This window comes from Ipomoea nil, unplaced genomic scaffold, assembly GCF_001879475.1.
Source record: "Ipomoea nil cultivar Tokyo-kokei standard unplaced genomic scaffold, Asagao_1.1 scaffold0688, whole genome shotgun sequence".
Lineage (NCBI taxonomy): Eukaryota > Viridiplantae > Streptophyta > Magnoliopsida > Solanales > Convolvulaceae > Ipomoea > Ipomoea nil.
The window spans coordinates 963,660-985,684 of record NW_017617116.1 but is presented as its reverse complement, the minus strand read 5'-3'; the positions used below and the strand labels follow the sequence as shown (position 1 = coordinate 985,684).

General features: G+C 34.2%; 2 protein-coding genes across 3 annotated transcripts; both read left to right on the top strand.

The window, feature by feature from the left end:
* Positions 1-230: 230 nt before the first annotated feature.
* LOC109175819 (salicylate carboxymethyltransferase-like) lies at positions 231-17,123 on the top strand. Of its 2 annotated transcripts, none has more exons than XM_019325177.1 (5): positions 231-293; positions 14,050-14,126; positions 14,231-14,635; positions 15,913-16,167; positions 16,770-17,123. In XM_019325177.1, exons 2-5 carry the CDS (start codon positions 14,052-14,054, stop codon positions 17,094-17,096), a joined length of 1,062 nt encoding a protein of 353 aa, XP_019180722.1. In that variant the 5' UTR covers positions 231-293; positions 14,050-14,051; the 3' UTR covers positions 17,097-17,123. The 2 variants fall into 2 exon arrangements, with proteins under 2 accessions (XP_019180722.1, XP_019180723.1); XM_019325178.1 differs by having other exon boundaries at positions 238-287; positions 14,044-14,126.
* LOC109175820 (salicylate carboxymethyltransferase-like) lies at positions 4,342-10,896 on the top strand. Its single transcript, XM_019325179.1, has 4 exons — positions 4,342-4,428; positions 4,510-4,914; positions 9,346-9,600; positions 10,555-10,896. Exons 1-4 carry the CDS (start codon positions 4,354-4,356, stop codon positions 10,876-10,878), a joined length of 1,059 nt encoding a protein of 352 aa, XP_019180724.1. The 5' UTR covers positions 4,342-4,353; the 3' UTR covers positions 10,879-10,896.
* Positions 17,124-22,025: the final 4,902 nt, after the last annotated feature.

Below are 22,025 nucleotides of genomic sequence, written 5' to 3'. Positions count from 1 at the left end.
CCGTCACACTGTTCTTTTGTTTGACTGCGAAGTTTGAAATGTCACATATGTATCTCAATCTCATACATTATTCACTGTATTCTTTTCCATAAATGCAGCAAATTTCAACATGACGACGTTCGCAGTTATGTTATCCATAAATCATTCATTTTTTAATATAACTATATATATTATTATCTAAATCATTCATTAACATTATATATTTATATAAAGTAAAAAAGGATTTTTAGTCTCTCAATATACACACATACAAATTATACACACGAGATAGAGATATTGAGAGAGAGATGGAAGTTGTAGAAGTCACTACTGAAAATTATAAAATTTCCGACCACCTGAAAGTGATTTTAAATTAAGTGGAAAGTCTTGCTCCGACCATTTTTGGTATCCGGATAAACTTTTGTTGTTATTTTTGACCACTTTTTGCTTTGAACTTGATTTAATATCACTTAATTTTCAGTAGTGAGTGTTTCACAAGAACGAAGGAAATGGAGACACCAGTTATGCCAACAACTCCTTGGCTCAGGTGCCTGCGTTTTACATTCAAAATTCAATAAGTTTTTATCGTTAATTTTGGGAAAAAATAAAGTACGTTAATTCTTTCTAAGTGCATATTTTTATTTGAATGAACAGAAAAATGTGATACTTCGTACAAAGCCCACAACAGAAGAAGCCATAACAGATGTGTATAACAGCCTTTGCCCAGAAACCATATCCATTGCAGACTTGGGATGTTCCTCCGGACCAAACACTTTTCTGGCAGTGTTCGACATCATCAGAGCGGTTGAAAAACTACGAAAAATGACCGGAACCCACTCGCCGGAATATGTCGTCCACTTGAGCGACCTTCCCGGCAACGATTTCAACTCCATTTTCCGGTCACTGCCCCGATGTGTAGAGGATTTCAAGAAAGAGATGGGAGATGGGTTTGGGCATTGCTTCTTCGCGGGAGTAGCAGCTTCATTTTATGGAAGGCTTTTCCCCTCTAACACTCTCCATTTTGTTCATTCCTCAAACAGTCTCCATTGGCTTTCTCAGGTGTGCTTTAATTTATACACTCTTCTGCCTTCACTTTATTAGGATTCTCCAAAGTTTTTTTCTTATCTTTTTTCCACAACCCATATTTAAAACTAAACAATAAATACTAAGCACATCATCTTTTAATAGTACTATCAAAGCGGGCCGTTTTGCAGGTCGGCCGCTGGCTAGGGTTCATGCAACCCTAGCCTGTCCCGTGCGTGTTGGTGGGTCTCGTGAGGGGTTTTTTTTTTTATTCAAAATTTAAAAAAAAAATCAAATAAAATCTACAAATACTATCCTTGCGAATTTGCAATCCCACTTTATACTCTAACAAAAAATTAATATTAACTCAAAGTTCAAAAATATAAATAAAGTCTATAAATAATAATAATTTTTTCATGTTTAAAAATTTTAAAATTACATTTTTAAAATGTTATATATATATATATATATATATATATATAATGTTACACAGCAATGCAACACGCTATGTGATAAGGGTGAAATTCACATCCAACATATTTAGATAATGCAATTGACCAAGGACGGAGCCAGAAATTCGGTTGAGCGGGGCGAAGAAATAGGGACGGATTCAAAAAAAAATTCGGCGAAACATAAAAAAAATAAATAATATATATATATATATATATATATATATATATATATATATATATATATATATATATATATATATATATATATATATAATTTAAAAAAAAAATTACCTAAGAAATATAGTTGTAAATATTGTTTGATATGGGCGAAAAATAAAACACATCAAAACTTTATAAAAATATTCATAACAAAATATGAAATTAATATATGTGTGTGTGCGTGCGTGCGTGTGCTGGAGTTGTTCCCCGTCCTCCACCTCCTCGAGAGCGACAACAGTTGACTTATGGGCAGCCTCGACCAACACCGGTTCAACAGGCAAATCCGAGAGCAACCACGAAGCGCCAACTGGCTGCGATTGGCGTCTGCCACCAGCCCTTAACCAGCCTCCATACGGATAGTCCTTGGGAGTCAATCCTTCGGCGAATGCTTTTCTGCAAAACTTATCTGAGTGGCCAAGAAGGCCACAACAGAAACAGAACGTGTTTAAATGTTCGTACCTGAAATTGATCCATAGGTACGTCCCATCCCTTCTACGCATTTTCATTCTCCTCCGCAGCGGGACATCCACTTTGAGCGACACCCGCACGCGCTTAAAGCCACGCCAATTGCCGTCGAAGTTATGTAGATCAACACTTACAAAACGTCCAATGTAGTTTCCAACCTGCTCAACATACTAGGCCGTTGCATGGATCGCTGGGAGATCATGTATTTGCACCCAGAACTCCACCTCATGAGGTCTACCTCCTCAGGCCTTACATCCCTAGTGATCTCCTTGCATACCAACGTGTGGTTCTCGAAGGACCACGGACCATCATTCATAATGCGCTGCCTGTCCTTATCATGCGGTAACTGAAATAGGAACAAATTGTCATTGATCGGCAACACCCGCACCCCCATCATCGGCCTCCAAACCGAAGCCAACACCTGTTGCATCTGCTCAAATTTTACTGGCCGATCCGTCAGGAAACGACCGACCAACTCATAACATGTAGTCTGGCACTCGCCTGATCCTGCCCTGGCGCATATAACCCTCCGAGTTCCTCCTCCTCGATCACCAAATCAGCGCACCCCTTTTCCAAATCCGTCATATCCATAGCTACGGGACTAACAAGCCAAACACTCTGAAAAATCAAGCAAAAAGGGAGGAAAAAAACCCTAGAAACCCTAGGGAGAAACTCTCTCGAAGAAAACCCTAAGAGAGAGAGAGCCGCGAGAGATATAATTTTATTCTTGATGATACAAGCAAGAATTGCACACCTTTTAGTATACTTGACTAATAATTATTATGGTAATTCAGTTAATAATTACATTAATAATAATATAGGGAAAATGACACTTTTTCTCCCCTGAATTATATGCTTATAGCACTTCTTCTCCTGAGTTATTCATGCATTCACATTTGCCCCCTCAATTATTATAAAAGTGGCGGTTTTCCCCCTGATATATTAAATGGACATTTTTACCCTTAAAATAAATATTTTATTTATTTCTAATTTTTAACAAATTATTGCTTATACGTAGGATGATCACAGTCCAATTCTAACTGAACCGGTCACTATAGCAATTAAATTGAAATTTTTTGATTATGATTTAGAACCAGAACCCAATATTTTGGTTTCCATTTATTAAAATCGTGAATTGAAAAAAATGAATCCTGAACCGTGAACCGGAGTTTCAAAGCAGAACAACTACTAGCATTAGCTTAAAATTAGAATTATAATATTACAAATAGTGTATGTTATTTTTCGCATTTATTTTGATTCTCACATATAAATATATATAACCGCGATTTGGTTTTGATTTTGAACCGTCGATGCACGGTTTCAGATCCAATTTAAACTGGTTTTTCAAACTTTCTTTTAAAATTTTATTTTTTTATTTTTAAAATATTCTAAATTCAACAATTAATATATTTTATTTTTTCAATTCAGAACATGAAGGGGCAATTTCGGTTTGCGAGTTTAATACACTCATATCGGGTTTCGGTTCTAATTGTCATCATAACCTTTCTATATGGTTTCTATCGTGTCTGTTCGATTTGAACCAAATCGTGGTTATAATTTGTTGGGGAAGAAAAATAAATGAAATATTTATTTTAAGGGTAAATATGTTCATTTAACATATCATGGGGGAAAACTGCCACTTAAATAAATTATGGAGAAAAAAATACTATAAGTATATAACACAGGGACAAAAAGTATCATTTTCCCCTTATAGTATAATTTCAATTAAACATGAGTCTTTTAGATTTTCTTCTTCACAATTATTACATTTAATTTTATGATAATCTATATATATATGAATTGTAATTAAACATGAGTGGTTGAATTAATTTTATATTGCTTGACAGTATATATACCATAATAATATATCGTATATATATAGTTATATACCATAAAATTAGGAATACACTAGATTAGTATTAGTTTAGTTTTAAAAATAAAGATGGTCTGTGAGAGACCAACTTTATAAAATAATAAAGATGTCTCCCAGAGACCTACTTTGGAGCAGCTCAACACGCTTTTCCTCCTTTGGATCACTTTTTTCATGCAGGTCATTTTGGTATCCAGTTTACAATTTGTGATCTCTCGGGAAATGCGCCCTAAATAATTCATCGCCATCATCTATAAATACCAGAGAGATGCATGTAACTAGATATACACACATACAAAATATACACACGAGATAGAGATATTGAGAGAGAAAGAGAGATCAGAGATGGAAGTTGTAGAAATGTTTCACATGAACGAAGGAGATGGAGACACCAGTTATGCTAACAACTCCGAGGGTCAGGTACCTGCGTTTTGCATTCAAAATTCAATTAGTTTTTATCGTTAATTCTTCCTAAGTACATGTTTTTGTTTGAATGAACAGAAAAATGTGATACTTCGTACAAAGCAAACAACAGAAGAAGCCATAACAGATCTGTATAACAGCCTTTGCCCAGAAACCATATCCATTGCAGACTTGGGATGTTCCTCCGGACCAAACACTTTTCTGGCAGTGTTCAACATCATTAGAACGGTTGAAAATCTGCGAAAAATCGCCGGAACCCACTCGCCGGAATATGTCGTCCACTTGAGCGACCTTCCCAGTAATGATTTCAACACCATTTTCCGGTCAATGCCCCGATATGTAGAGGATTTCAAGAAAGAGATGGGAGATGGGTTTGGGCATTGCTTCTTTGCAGGAGTAGGTGGTTCATTTTATGGAAGGCTTTTCCCCTCTAAGAGTATCCATTTTGTTCATTCCTCAAGCAGTCTCCATTGGCTTTCTCAGGTGTGCTTTATAATTATACACTCTTTTGCCTTCACTTTATTATAGGATTCTCCAAAGTTTTTTCTTTTCTTTTCTTTTCTTTTTTACACAACCCATATTTAAAATTAAACAATAAACACTAAGCACATAATCTTTTAACCCAAAAAAAAAAACCCACTTTGTAAACCTAATATACACAAACCCATTAAAGGGACCAAAAGTCTTGTCCTTCTTTAAAGGGGAAAGACAAAAGCATTGTTTGATAACATAGTTAGCTTGTCAGTCAATTTTAATTTGTTTGATAATTATTAGCTGTTTGATTTGGTTAAACAGCTAATATGAGAAATTAAATTATCAGTTAATTTATCAAATATCTTTCTAGAATCAACTAATAAGGTTGTCAACTAATCAAACCCCACCATTTAATAAGTCTAGTCGATCAATTTGCACAACTTAATTAAGGCCCTAATATATAATATATAATATATATTATTAGGAAAAATCTTACATTCTCCCACTTGGTGAAAGTACTAGTACAACCTTCATTAAAGAACAAAACACACGAATCATAGTGACATGTCCTCTATTTAATTAGAGTAGTATCCATTGTGCATGGTCACATGCATTTTAATTCTCCAACTTAGGTCCTTAATGAACAAATCCTATGATTATTCTCGGTACCTTAAGGGATGTTTCTCAAAATATATTATGTGCACAATTGAAGGAGAAAACACATCCAAATTGTACAAAAGAGTACACTGTATGATCTCTAAAACTTTATAAACATGCCTTAAGTAGAGATCTCTTAATGTAATTAGCATAATGCTAACTATATTCTATGACTTCTTTATAAGTTAACTTTAAACACTATCTCTAACAGCTAAGAGCTTGGAGTTGACATGTCTGTCACTCCCACTCATCAAAAAATGCCAAAAGATAGTCAAGTCACAGAAGCATTCCAATAACTTAGACAATAAACCAAACGTCTAAGTCCATAAATTTGAAATCTTAATCATACATCATAACTTCTCAAATAACTTCAATGTCCATTTTAAAATGAACTGAACATAATGAGTCTTACTTATATGTCCCACAAAATTGTTTTAAGCCTTACAAACCAAAATGGCACAGGATCAATTTTAAAGAAACTAAAAACTCTATTAATCACTGAAGAATTTATTAAATTACAGTACACCACAAATTAAATGCTTTTGTTCTAATAAATTCCTTAATATTGTTACAACATTTTCATAAATATGTTGCACAACCAAATATTCAATAATTTGAACTTATGAATTTATATGAACAAATACAAGATTGATACTTGTGGAATCTTTTTGGACTTATTGTTTAACATACAATCCAATTTGGAATGTATGAATACAATAATTAAATCCAAAATTTTTAGTGGAGTAACTTAATGATCTTTTTCTAAATGATCACTCCCACTGATTAAAATATTCTTCAGCAAAATTAATAAATGAACTTAATAACATACATACTCATAATTGATTTGACTAACTAACAAATGAAGATATAATTCCCCACCATTTGTTGGGCATACTAAATAATCAATTTTTGGTTCCAATTAAAGTCCAACTAAATAATGAAGATATGTTTCCCCAACATAGTTGGACATGCTAAAATAAAAACAAAATACATCTTCCAAAACCAAGTTAGAATTTGGCTCAAAAGATACATTTTATCATTATTGGAATCCAAGAGGTATGTCAAATCATGTCACGTAACTTACTACAGTTAGTCTGAAAAACCGAGCAAGATTCGTATAAATTAATAAATGGGGCTAAATTTTGGAAAGTGACTGAAAACATGTTTTGCCAATACAAACCATGAAACTTAGAATTATAATTGAGCTAAATTTATATTAAGGCCAAAAAAAGAACCCCCCTCCCCAAGAAAAAAAAAAAAACAAAAAGAAGAGAGAGAGAGGGTGTAAATCTCTCCAAATAGTCAAAACTTATTGGAAGAGATTGTTGAAAAAATTAGTCTAAATGACATTTAAAGTGGTGATTTTGAGATATAATTTTAAGTTAAGTTTTAATTTGAATCTGATCAAAATGTACTCAGGTTCTGGTAAATGAGATATCGACTTAATTTAATATATTATATACTTAAAATGGATAATTGGTGAATAAGAAATTGATTTTCAAAGTGTATCAATTGAGTTGAAAACAATAGAGTTTGAGAAAGTCCTTTTTTTTTTTAGTAATTTTGTCCGACATTAAAAATAGATGTGAGTTTGCATAGTTTAAATGCAATTCAATTTTTTTAAAGAGTTTATATTAAGTAGCTTTAAGTCTTTTTCTGGCATACAATCTTGTGCGGTGTAAAATGTATTAGACGTTTTAAGGGAGCACACACCTTGAGCTTGAGCAAGTGGAATCTTATATTTGAACTATACAAGCCTTGGATCATCTTTAATTTCTCAGTTGTCCTTAGAGCATCCATAATAGTGAAGATATTTTGTGGTTTTTAAAAAATTTTTGTAAGTGTGATTAAGAAAGAAAATATGAGAGGGGAGAGAAAAAAAAAAGGAAAAAAAAAGGAAAAAAAAAAAGCTTTTATATATATATATATAACTGTCAGGCGCGCCTAACGCACCTAGATGGTGCATGCACTGCATGCTCCCGCTGGGCGCAATTGTGACAGTCACGCAGATCTCTTGCGATTGTTCCCTCTTCATTTCTAGGCCCCACATCTTTGAAATATCTCCTCTGATCTCTTGCAAGAGTGATTCTTTTTTCTCTTTCCTAGCTTCTCTCTCCACCACCTCATCAATTACTATTGCAAAACCCCAAAAGATTTGCTGATGGTGATGCTCTTAAAGTGATGATTTTCACGTAGCCACATGAGTAGTTGGTCACAGAGGTGAAATTTGTTACAAGAGATCAATAATTGAGTCTCACCATCAATATTGTAGGAGCAAATTCTCAAAATGAGAGACAAATTAAACCTAATAAAGAGCGGGACATCCCGCATGTTAGAGAGGCTATTTTAGTGATGGTTTAATTTGTTATTTTTCTTCGGAGTCTTCCCTCCATTTGACTTTTTTTTTTTTTTTTTTTAAAGAAGTATATGAATCGGAGTCTTCCCTCTATAATTGACTTTTTTAAAAAAAAAAAAATGAATTAATGCATTAAATAACAGTTAGAAATAAGGGTCAAATAGGCTATTGAACTGCACACGATAATGTAATTAGGCCACTGAACCTAAAAAATCAACAATTGGGTCCTTAAACTAACTAATTTCAAACAATTCTTACAGTTTGCAAGTTTTCAACATGTTAACAGGTCATTCTCCCAAATTAATTATTTTTTAAAAAATAAAATTAAAAAATTAATTAATAAAAAAAAAAAACAGAATCCGGCTGGAGACGAAGAAACTCTTCGTCTCCGGCCGTAGAGACGAAGAGTTTCTTCGTCTCCAGCCATGGGGACGAAGAAGGTTCGTCTCCGGCCGTGGAGACGAAGAAACAGGCCGTAGACGAAGGTTTCTTCGTCTCCGGCCGGAATCTTTTTTTTTTTTAAATTTTAATAATTAATTTTTTAATTTTATTTTTTAAAAAATAATTAATTTGGAGGATAACCTGTTGACCTGTTGGAAACCTTCAAATTGGAAGAATTGTTAGGAATTGGTTAGTTTAGGGACTCAATTGTTGATTTTTTTGAGTTCAGTGGCCTAATTGTATTATCACGTGCAGTTCGATGACCTATTTGACACTTATTCCTAACAGTTATTAAAAATAAAATTACTAAATTATTAATGCATTAAAAGTAAAGCTGTCAAAACCGGTCAACCCGGCCCATACGAGCTGGCCCATCACGAATTAGGAAAGAAACGAGCTAGGCTCGAACCGGCTCGTTTCAAATTCAGAATGGGATTTTGGCCCTACCCGACTAAGCACGGGCTGACAGGGTAAATAGGCCTGCCAACCAACCTGTTTATATATATATATATATATATATATATATATATATATATATATATATATATATATATATGACTTTTTTATTTAGAGTACTATTGACTTTATACAAGAGTGACTTAAATAAATGAATAATAATACAAGAATGTTTACAAAGTATAATTAACACCCAAGGACCTTGTGGTCCAATGGCACCAAGTTGTTTTCTCATACGAGAGGTTATGTGTTTGAGCTTCAGTGGAAGCGATATTGGCTCATTGTAATAGAGTTAGTAGTATTCAAAAAAGTAAACATTAATTTTAAACAAGCCGAGTTATAAAAAAAAAAAAAAAAAAAAAAAAAAAAAAAAAAAAAAAAAAAGCCGACCCGACCCGTCAAAAACTCGAGTTAAACGGGTCCAATCCACCGGGTTGGGCCCGTTTTGACGGCTGTACTCTGTAGTATATAACTAGTTAAACTTGGTCTAATCAGCTCATCTAATTCTTTCTCTTTCTCTTTCTTATCAGATACCAAAGGGATTGGAGGAGAACAAAGGTAATATTTGTATCTCAGCTTCAAGCCCACCTAGTGTGATAAAGGCATATTACGAACAATTTGAAAGAGATTTCTTAACCTTTTTCAAGACTCGCTCAGAAGAATTAGTGACGGGTGGACGAATGGTATTATATTTTTGGGGAAGAAAGAGTGAAAGCCATAATCCCATTCATGATCTTAACATTTGGACACTTTTAGCCAAATGCCTCAAAGATCTAGTTACAAAGGTAATTAAATATCTATGTCTGGTATTGTTAATGTTAAGGAATAAGAGTCAAATTGGTCATTCAATTACACAACAAATTATAATTGGGTCATCGAACTCAAAAATATTACAATTATATCCCCGAACAATACAAAATAATACAATTCAATCTAAAATGACTTGTTGACCTATTAACATGCTGACGTGGTGGTTACCAAATTTAAAATATTTTTTTAAAAATTTTTATTTTAAAAAATTTAAATAAAATAATTAATTTAAAAAAAAAAAAAAACACGTCTTCTCCGGTGAGAAGGTGAGGTCGCCTTCTCATTGGAGAAGGTGACCCAGTTGCCTTCTCTGGTGAGAAGGCCACCTCGCCTCTCACTAGTGAAGGCAACTTGGTTTCCTTCCCTTCAACGGAGAAGGCAACTCAGGTTGCCTTCTCACGGAGAAGGCGACCCAGGCCATTTGCCTTCTCTGGTGAGAAGGCAATCTCACCTTCTCACCGGAAAAGGAGACCCATTTGCCGTCTCTGGTAAGAAGGCGGAGCCCTTTTTTTATTTTTTTAAAAAATAATTATTATTTTATTTAAATTTATTATAATAAAAATGTAAAAAATATTTTTAAATTTGGTAACTGCCACTACAGGTTAACATGTCATTTTAGATTGAATTTTATTATTTTGCATTGTTCGGGGATTTAATTGTAGTTATTATTATTATTATATATTTTTTTTTTGAGTTTGATGGTGAATTGTAGTTTGATGTGTAGTTGGATGACTAATATGACCCTTATTCCTTATTTTAAATGTATAAGGTTAAAAAATTATCATCATGTTAAGTAGCAAAAGTTTCGTTTCAATACTCTTTTTTTTTTTTTTTTGTAAAGGAAAATATTCGTTTCAATACTTAAAAAATTAGAGTGTTTGATATGCCAGATTGATCTGACACACATTTATATGATTTTATAAATGCAGGGATTAGTAGAAGAGGAGAAACTAAACTCCTTCAATCTTCCCATCTACGCACCATCTCTAAACGAAGTGAAAATGGTTGTTGAAAAGGAGGGCTCATTCTCAATTAATGTTTTGGAGGGTTTGACATATGATTTTAGTGAATCTATGGATGGAAAGGCACTTACCAACACAGTGAGAGCCGTGCTTGAGTCCTTGGTTGTTAGCCATTTTGGAGGAGGAGTTAGTGACCAAGTTTTTAATAAGTATGAAGAAATGCTTGGCGAATGCATGACCGAGTTTGTGAAGGAGGAGTTCTTCAATATTGTCTCCCTTACTAAAATTTAAAAGGAATTACTAATTCAAAGTTGTTCACCATTGCATATATGTATTAGTACTCAAAATAAGGACCGGTGCTAAATTAATTTTTCTATGATTCTTGCGAAAAGAAAAATAAAAAAATAAACATATTTCTAACTTCATCATTTTATTATGTTGCATATTCACTACAACTAAATATTATGTTGACTTGTCGATTAATTTCTTCATGTCATTTCAGTCTTGCATCTAAACTATACAATTCAAATCTCTTTTTAAAAGATATTGTATATATATATACTCGTGCAAATTCACTTTCCTTTTCAATGTGGGACAAGACTTTTTTCAAGCCTTTCAACCTTAATTCTCGAACTCAAATGGGTTTACTTTGGAAATATAATCAATTTCTCATTTACTCATTATCCGTTTTGAGCATACAATATTCAATTTCTTTGTTTCACTACGAAGAACCTAAATTCATTTTTACACAATTCAAATGTGAAGTGGACCCATATATATTTGTACCACAAAATAGCACTTAAAATGTCATTTTATGATATTTTCTCAACATTTACAACTCGAAGATGATTAGTTAAAATCCAAGTATTATTACCAATTATGGAATCCTCTTATTTTCAAAAAGTAACATAGTATCCTTAGACTTCATAGCATCATAAAAAATCTTAGCTAGCTAGGAAACTCCTACCATCCATATTAAATATAATGAAAAGGTCTCCAAAGACTCCATTGACCTCTCCCTAAAATACGTACATTTGAAATTCAAGACAATTTTATTTCTTCTTCTTCTTTCTAGCTTGTTTGTTTCAACTAAGCTGGAGCACATCCGCTAGGAGGTAAATCCTTAATTCTAGTGATTGATGATGAAAATCTATTTTCATAAAAAAAAAAAAAAATTACATCTCTCTACTCTATAATATTATTAACTTAAATATAGTCATTCAAAAAACACATTCAAAGAAGGGTTCCTAAGCATTTCCCATTCGTGTTTGTAAGTTTAAATCAAATGAGACCAACCTTACTGGGCTAATCATTATAAAAAGTTACTCTTCAAGGCATCACCAATTCTTCTCCTTTATCTCCCCATTTTGTAGGCTCATCTCATCTCATATTTTCTCTACAATCCTTCTCATTTTCTTCGTGGGATCATCTTCTAAACATCACCTATTATTTTATTCACTTATCTATGATTAATAATTTCAAAGTTTGATTTCAAATAAAAATAAATTTAAATAAAGAAATAAAAAGTTTAGAATCAAATTTTAAATACTATATATAAATAGAGTATAGGGAAGAACTGTTCTCCACCCTTTATGAGTGAATGTGGCGCGTGCCACCACGCGCCACATAATTGGCTCATGTTAGCTATGAGTCTTACGCTTGACTATGCTTTATCCGAAGAGACAGTTCTCTCTGGAGAAAGTAAAATCTCCCTTTTTCCCCTCCCATCCAACCCTTTTCTCCCTCCCCCCTACCCTTCTTTCTCCTCTCAAAGTTGTGCATTGGAAATGCCCTTAATTAGGGGGTCTCCAACCATGGAGATAATAAGATGGGAGAAAATTATTAGAGTGGAGCAAAGATTAATTTATGGAGGTAATTTTCTCTCCGCAGATTAACTGTTGCAGTGCATGGAGTGTGTCACTCACATGTCACATATGACGTGCTACTGTCCCCCACCATTGCTGTATATTAAAAAAAAAAATTATTTTGTTTAGTTAAAATCAAGAATTTTCAACGGCTTGATTTTCTTTTTTCTTTTTTTTTTCTTTTTAATTTGTTATTGTATTTTGTAGATTTATAAATTAAAATTTATTTTTAAAATTTTTAATTTTATTAATTTTTAGTATATATAGTATTTAAAATTTGTTTCTGATTTTTAATTTTATTAATTTGGTATCTCCCCACTTTTAATTTTATTAATATTTCATTATTTATATTTATTTTTATATAAAATCCAAAATTTGAAATATTAATCTAGAGAAGTAAATAAAATACTAAATGATGAGTGTAAAAGTGTAGGGCTCACAAAGTGGGAAGAAAAGGAGAGAAGAATTGAAGAGAAATTAGAAAAACAAATTATAATATGATGTGAAAGAGTTGAGCCTACAATTTGAGAAGAAAAGGGGAACAATTGTGAATGTCCTTAAACACTTCTAATGTTGATTTTTTTTTTTTTTTTTTTCAAGTTTCTCTCAAGTTCTTATCAAGCACATAAAGAACATGCGACATGCCTACTAGCATCATGTAGACTAGCGAATTGTTGGATTTTTTTTCTCTCCCACAGACTAAAAGTTCAACTTAGTAGGTAAACTCTTCTCTTCTCTCTCATCTAACATGGCCAAGCTCTCTTTCTTCAAAGTCAGCAAAAAAAAAAATGACTAATAAAATATAATGGATGGGATAATTAACTAACAATATATTTTTTGACTCAACAATTTTCTCCAAAGAATTATCAAATCCTTAATTAAATTTAACGTTGTCTTAATGTCAAACAACGTAACTTGCCCACTGCCTCAAACTTTTGTACTTTAATTTCAATATGTCGAAAACATCTCCGTCACACTGTTCTTTTGTTTGACTGCGAAGTTTGAAATGTCACATATGTATCTCAATCTCATACATTATTCACTGTATGCTACCTTTATTCTTTTCCATAAATGCAGCAAATTTCAACATGACGACGTTCGCAGTTTTGTCATCCATAAATCATTCATTTTTTAATATAATTATATATATCATTATTATCTAAATCATTCATTAACATTAACATTAGGGCCTTGTTTGGTAAAATATTAGCATATCAGTCAATTTTGACTTATTTAACTAAAATTAATTGTTTGATTTGGTTAAAAAGCAACCCAAAATGCTCAAATTTAAAACCTGTTCAAAATAACTTTTTTAATTAACTTTTTGATAAAAGAAATTATACTAAACATATCAGCTAACAGCTAATTTACCAAACACATTTTCTACTATCAGCAAATGTTATTAACTAGTTATACCATCTAATTAACCCAATCAGCTAATAGCTAATAGCTAACTGCCATTTATTACCAAAAATAGGGCCTATTATATATTTATATAAAGTAAAAATGGATTTTTAGTCTCTCAATATACACACATACAAATTATAGAAACGAGATAGAGATATTGAGACAGAGAGAGAGAGAGAGAGAGAGAGAGAGATGGAAGTTGTAGAAGTGTTTCACATGAACGAAGGAAATGGAGACACCAGTTATGCCAACAACTCCTTGGCTCAGGTGCCTGCGTTTTGCATTCAAAATTCAATTAGTTTTTATCGTTAATTTTTCGGAAAAATTAAAGTTAATTCTTCCTAAGTGCATGTTTTTGTTTGAATGAACAGAAAAATGTGATACTTCATACAAAGCCCACAACAGAAGAAGCCATAACAGATGTGTATAACAGCCTTTGCCCAGAAACCATATCCATTGCAGACTTGGGATGTTCCTCCGGACCAAACACTTTTCTGGCAGTGTTCGACATCATCAGAGCGGTTGAAAAACTGCGAAAAATCACCGGAACCCACTCGCCGGAATATGTCGTCCACTTGAACGACCTTCCCGGCAATGATTTCAACTCAATTTTCCGGTCACTGCCCCGATGTGTAGAGGATTTCAAGAAAGAGATGGGAGATGGGTTTGGGGATTGCTTCTTCGCGGGAGTAGCAGGTTCATTTTATGGAAGGCTTTTCCCCTCTAACACTCTCCATTTTGTTCATTCTTCAAACAGTCTCCATTGGCTTTCTCAGGTGTGCTTTATACACTCTTCGTCTCCTCTGCCTTCACTTTATTAATTAGGATTCTCCAAAGTTTTTTTTTTTTTTTTTTTTTTTATTATTATTTTTTTTCCACAACCCATATGGCCATATTTAAAACTAAACAATAAATACTAAGCACATAATCTTTTAACCAAAAAAAAAAAAAAACACTTTGTAAACCCAATATACACAAACCCATTAAAGGGACCAAAAGTCTTGCCCTTTTTAAAGGAAAAGACAAAACTCTTGTTTATAACATACTTAGCTTATCAGTCAATTTTAGTTTGTTTGACCCCTATTATTAGCGGTTTGATTTTGTTAAATAAGCAATATGGAAAAAAAAAGTTATAACTTTGAAGATCATTTTGCATGTAATAATTAAGTTCACAATTAATTTATCAAATATCTTTCTATAACCAGCTAATAATGTTATTAGCTAGTCAAACTCACTAACAACTATTTGCCAAACACTTACAAAAAAAAAAAAAAAAAAAAAAAAAAAAAGGGCTTACACCCTGTCAAAATCTCTCCAAAATTTTGGTCTCTAGAGGAAGGGGGGAGGGACCCTCGATCTCTTCTTTGTTAATTCCATACATTTTGTTTGGAAAATTTTCAAGTTAGACCGACTTACCACTTTATGGTATACATTATAAATATATTATAAATAAAGAAAAATGATACATTTGTTATTGATTTATATATGAAAATTGAATCTTATATTTGAATTATAAATGTCTTGGATCACCTTTAGTGACGATTTTCACGTAACCACATCATAAGGAAACTGCTATTAATTCTCATCTCGCGAAATGAAGGCTAAAATTGAAATTTCATGTCTCAGAGGCTCAGAGCTATTATTGGAATGGTAGGGAATATAGTAGAGTAATAAGAGATGATAGAGGTAGCCTGCATGGATATGGATCATGAGGTGAAATTTGTCACAGGAAATTAATTAATAATTGAGTCACACTAGCGATTGTATAGAATAACTCTCAAAATGAGGGATAAATTAAACCTAATATGGAGCGGGGCATCCCGCATGTTAGGGAGGCTATTTTTGTGGTTGGTTAGTTTTGTTGTTTTTCTTCTGTCTTCCCTCCATTTGACTTTTTTTAAGAAGTATATGAATTAATGCATTAAATAATTATTATTAAAAGTAAAATTACTAAATTATAGATACTATATACTCCGTAGTATATAACTAGTTAAATTTGGTTTCATGTTGTTCATTAGGTCATCTAATTCTTTCTCTTTCTATTTCTTATCAGATACCAAAAGGATTGGAGGAGAACAAAGGTAATATTCGTATCGCAGCTTCAAGCCCACCTAGTGTGATAAAGGCATATTATAAGCAATTTGAAAGAGATTTCTTAACCTTTCTTAAGTGTCGTTCAGAAGAATTAGTGACAGGTGGAAGAATGGTATTATATTTTTTGGGAAGAAAGAGTGAAAGTCATAATCCCAGTCATGATGTTAACATTTGGGTACTTTTTGCCAAAAGCCTCAAAGATCTAGTTACAAAGGTAATTAAATATCCATGTTTCGTATTGTCATTATTATTTTAAATGTAAAAGGTTAAAAAAGTATCATCATGTTAAGTAGCAAGAACCTTGTTTCAATACTTTAAAAATTAGATGTTGGAAAATAGCATAAAATGACATGGAAAGTGGTTATTTTGTAGTACAAATATTAGTGGGGTCCACTTGTGAATTGGGTCGGGTCAAAGTGGATTCCGGGTTGTTCATGGTGAGACGAAGAGATTGATATATTGTACATTCAAAACGGATAATGTGTGAATATAATGAGAAGTTGATTCTCAAAGTAGACCCATTTGAGTTAGAAAATGAAGGTGGAAAGGCTTTAAAGTAGCCTTTGTCACATTGATTTGGGAAGTGGGTTTGCACTACTATATATACAAGAGCCTTTTTAAGGCATATTAAATTGTATAGCATAGAGGGTTTTTCTCGCGCGCACTCAAGCTAACAACCTAGCCCTTAAACCTTTCCTTTTGTGCTTGTTATTTTTTTCAGAAATAATCTTTTCGTATGATTATTTCATAACATTATTAGTCTTTGAACGTATAGTATGCATAGTAACAAACATTTATATGATTTTATAAATGCAGGGATTAGTAGAAGAGGAGAAACTAAACTCCTTCAATGTTCCCATGTACTCACCATCTCTAAAAGAAGTGAAAATGGTTGTGGAAAAGGAGGGGTCATTCTCAATTAATGTTTTGGAGGGTTACACACGTGATTTTAGTGAATCTTTGAAGGATGGAAAGGCAATTAGCAACACAGTAAGAGCCATGGTTGAGTCCTTGGTTGTTAGCCATTTTGGAGGAGGAATTATTGACCAAGTTTTTAATAAGTATGAAGAAATGATTGGCGAATGCATGACCGAATTCGTGAAGGAGGATTTCATCAATATTGTCTCCCTCACTAAAGTTTAAAAGGAATTACTAATTCAAAGTTGTGCATCTGGTCCATTCCATATATGTACTAGTGCTTGCCCCAAATATATGGCAAATTATATCGTGCACCAGGGCATACAATGCATTGTGCGACCTTAAGAATTATGTTGTATTATGTTAAGAGTTTATGTGTATTAGGTTAACAGTTTATGTGTATTATGTTAGTTTATGTATATTATGTATTATGTTAGATTATGTGTATTATGTTAAAAGTTTATGTGTATTCTACTATACACTTATGTACATACGAAACGGTGAATTTTTAGGGCGCAGAATGCATATAACAATATGTACTAGGACCAGTGCTAAAATAATTTTTCTATTACACATATTTCCAACTGTATTGGACTTTGTGTTCATTTTATTATGTTGCATGTTGATTTGTCAACTACATGTTGTGATTACATTCTGATTATCAAAGTCTTTTCAGACTCATTTTGAAATTTGATTTGTAAATCCTACGGGCAAGAGAGAATTTCTAAGATATACAATTCAAATTCCTCCTTAGAAAGGGTATTGTATATCTACTAGTGCAAACCAAGTTTCCTTTCCAATGTGAGACAAAGGCTTTTTCAAGACTTTTCAACTTAATTTTCCAACTCAAATAGATCTACTTTGAGCATATAATCAATTTATCATTTATCCATTATTCGTTTTGAGCTTATAATATATCAATTTTTACGTTTCACTACGAAGAATTCGAACCCACATTTATTTGTACAACAAAATAACTACTTAAAATGTCATTTTATACTACTTTCTCAACATTTATAACTCGGGGATGATTAGTTAAAATCCAAGTATTGTTACCAATTATTGAATCCATTTCATATTGAATTTCTTATTTTCAAGGGGTAATTAACATCCTTAGACAGTTAGACTTCATAGCATCATCAAAAGTCTTAGGATCCTCTGCCATCCATATTTATAAATTTAATAAAAAGCTTTTCAAAGACTCCATTGATCTCTCCCTAAAATACATTTGAAAATCAAGACAATTTTTTTCCCTTCTTTCTAGCTTGTTTGCTTAATCTAAGCTCAAACACATCAATTAAGAGGTAAATCCTTAATTTTAGTGACCAATGGAAATATATTTTCGATCATCAAAGATTGAATCTCAACATAGGCAATAAAAATGTAATTAATTCCTCTTTCACCCAAAGTTTTTTCTTGACATCCAACAAAGTAGGACTATCTTCCTTCAATTCCTTGAAATACTTGAAAAGATGACTGTATTTGCATGCATGTTTCTGGCCCCGATGTCAACCCATAAACTTTCATCACCCTGCTCAACACATAATTCATAAATCATAGCAGTAAAATTGTCTATGATATCAATCATAGGGTGAACATCCGTCGATTACGGTCAATAACCGATTGCTATTTTTTAAGACCGAAACAGATCGATAATGTAAATATAACCAACTGAAACTGATTGATAATATAAATATATCTAACTGAAAATTGAATTTCAGTTTTCGGTTGGTTATGTCATTTATTGAAAACCAAATGCCATAACCCATCTAAAATATTTTATTGGGTTGGGCAAGGCATTGCACTTAGTGATGGGCTAAACTCTAAATAACCTCTATATATTATCGGTTATGCGGTGATAACAATTTTTGAACGTCCATAATCGATTACTGAATAACTAATTTTTTTTAAAAAAAAAAAAAACTAATAACCGAAAACCAACCCACAACCAATCGTTATGCGTTGGACCCGTGTCCAGCATGCTTGCTGGACACGGGTAACAGTGCCGTTAGGCACTGTTATCTCCTTTTTTTTTTTTTTTTTTTTTTTTTAAATTTCAGACCACTTCATTGTAAGAGTATATGTTCATAATTTTATTACTATATGTTAATAACTATACATTCATAACTCCATAACTGTACGTTCATAACTCTATAACTGTACATTCATAACTCCATAACTGTACATTCATAACTCCATAATTGTACATTCATAATTTTCGAAGCTCTATGTTCACAATTTTAGAGCTCTATGTTCATAATTTTATCACTATATGTTCATAATTGTAAGTTCATAATGTTAGAGCTCTTTGTTCATAATTTGATCAATAACTGTACATTCATAATTCCATACTGTAGATTCATAATCTCATAACTGTAGATTCATAATCTCATAACTGTAGATTCATAACTCCATAACTGTAGATTCATAACTCTATAACTGTACATTCATAATCTTCGAAGCTCTATATTCACAATTTTAAAGCTCCATGGTCATAATTTTATCACTATATATGTTCATAATTGTAAGTTCATAATGTTAGAGCTCTGTGTTCATAATTTCATAATTGCATAACTGTATATTCATAACGGCATAACTGTACATTCATAACGGCATAACTGTACATTCATAATCCAAAAAAAAAAATAACGCCGTTAACGGCAAAATGCGCGCGATTTTTTTTTTTTTTAACGAAATGACGCATTTTTTTTTAAAAAACGACGTCGTTTTGGGCCCGTGTCCACAATTCAATGTGGACACGGGTCCAGGGCATAATTTGCCACCCACAACTGAAATTTTCAATCGATTTGGCTATCAGTTGTTTGTTTTGTCGATTTTTCGGTAATTATGCTCACCCCTAATCAACCGCATTCTTAATATCAAAAATTCGTCTTTTTCCTTCTCCGAAAATTGATATGTAACATTTACACTATGGGAGTGGCAATATATGTACCGTACCGTTTGAAAATTGAGGGGGAACACCACTAATAATTCATGAATGACATTGATAATTGGTATATTATGGAGGGATATATATTATGGAGTACAATTTTCCCTATATATATACAAGGTTGCAAAAATCGCGCCTAGGCGGCGGCCGGCCGCCTAGAAATTCGACAGAATCACCACTCTAGGCGGTCCGCCGCCTAGGCGCGATTTTTCAACACACACACACACACGGCAGGTTTGGCAACCCTATTCTAAACTGGCCATTTGACAGGACGGGCTAAAAAGACCACTAAATTGATAGGCAATCGTTATACCCTGCACCACGGTGCACATAGCATTGTGCGCCCCGCGCCTCCCAAAACGACATCGTTTTGTTAAGTTGTGTGGGGAGTCGACGCGACAGAGTGTATGTGTATTATGTTATATAATTATGTACATTATGTTATACAATTATGTACATTTTGGTATACAATTATGTACATTATTTTATACAATTATGTATTTTTTTTTATATAATTTTATACATTCGAACACGCGATTTTTTTAACAGTTAAAAGTTTGTGTATTCTGTTATACAATTATGTACATTCTCATATACAATTATGTACATTTTAGTATACAATTATGTACATTTTCAAAACATGATTTTTTTTAACAAGTTAACAGCAAATGCGAAAAAACGGTATTTTCAGGAGAAAAAAACAAAATACAAAACGATGTCGTTTTGCACCAGGACGCACAATGCAATGTGCGCCCTGGTGCACGATATAAATTGCCGTTGACAGGTCACAAAACTTAAAGCTCGTACCGTCCTTCTTGTGGGGTGGGATAGGCTAGCCCAGGGTACTAAACCCGTTTAGACTACTCTATTTCAGAAATCAAATCTAACAAAAAAAAATTAACAAATTACATGTGAAATATAACTGACAGGATAATAGGGCTGACACCCGACCCGATCATGAATGGGCATCTGACTCAGCATCGCTTGGGAACCCAACGGGCAGAACTCCAACGGTTAGGAATCCCAACAGGTGTCACCTTACTGTCATTGAAGCCAGCATTGAAGCCCCCATTGATGAGAGAGAATTAAAGGCTAGGCTCCCCATTTATGTTCCATGTTGTTATCGTTAGGACTCTAAGTATAAATGGGGCTCTCCTCACTAGACGAGGACACACTGTACTTTCCATACTGAAACTAAGGCAATACAACTATTGTCACTTTCTTATTCGTTACTTTACAATATATTTCCAGTAACATATCTACCGTCATTGGTGCTTTCATTGGGAGCCTGAGTCCAATACTCAAGCAGGCTACGACACACACAACTCATTCCTCTTTCAACAGCAAGCTTGAAAGAATGGTGTCCCGCAGCTCCCATGGTTCCCGCAACATGAACAATGGCAATGCCTCAGATGACCTCCGGGACCAACTCACCAACAATCGCGGAGGGGACCTCCGAGAACAGCTCAACAACGGGAGGCCCGGGGACCTTCGAGACCAACTCAACAATGGAGGAAACCTTCGAGACCAACTCAGCAATGGAGGGGCGAACCAAGTCGTGGACCTCCAGGCGACCATCCAGCAAGCGGTGGCAGCGGCACTAAACCAAGTGGCGGTGGGACTACAAGGCGGCCTCAGGAAATAGAAATAGAATCTCCACGAAGGGTGGATGCCCAGGACGCAACTCGTGCCGCGAGGGTCGCAGGGCGACGCACTAGGACTGGGGGTCCGGGAGAGGAAACCCAGAGAAGCGGACCGGCCGGACGGCAACCTAGGCCCTCCCGCTCTGCCTTAGAACGGTTGGGACACGGGGCGCCAGCTCGGCAAGGGCTGGAGTCGCGTGCCGAGGGGTCCTCCGCTAGAGGCCCTCGTCGACACGAGGAAAGAGAAGCGGAGATATCGCCCATAGAAAGGATGGGCGAGTCTCGTGGGCCGGCCCCGCGCCGCCACGGTGATGAGTCGGCCCCGCGTCGACACTCGGAAGAGCGACGCTTCGACGAACCGGCCCCGCGTCGGCACTCGACGGAGCGACGCGTCGATGAGCCGGCTCCGCGTCGGCACTCAGCGGGCGAACGACGCGTTGGTGAGCGGGTTCCACATCGACACTTGGATGGACAAAACGTCGAGGAACCAGCTCCGCGTCGACACTCAGATGGACGACACGAACTAGCCCCATACATGGAGGAGCGGCAGTCGGCCCCGCG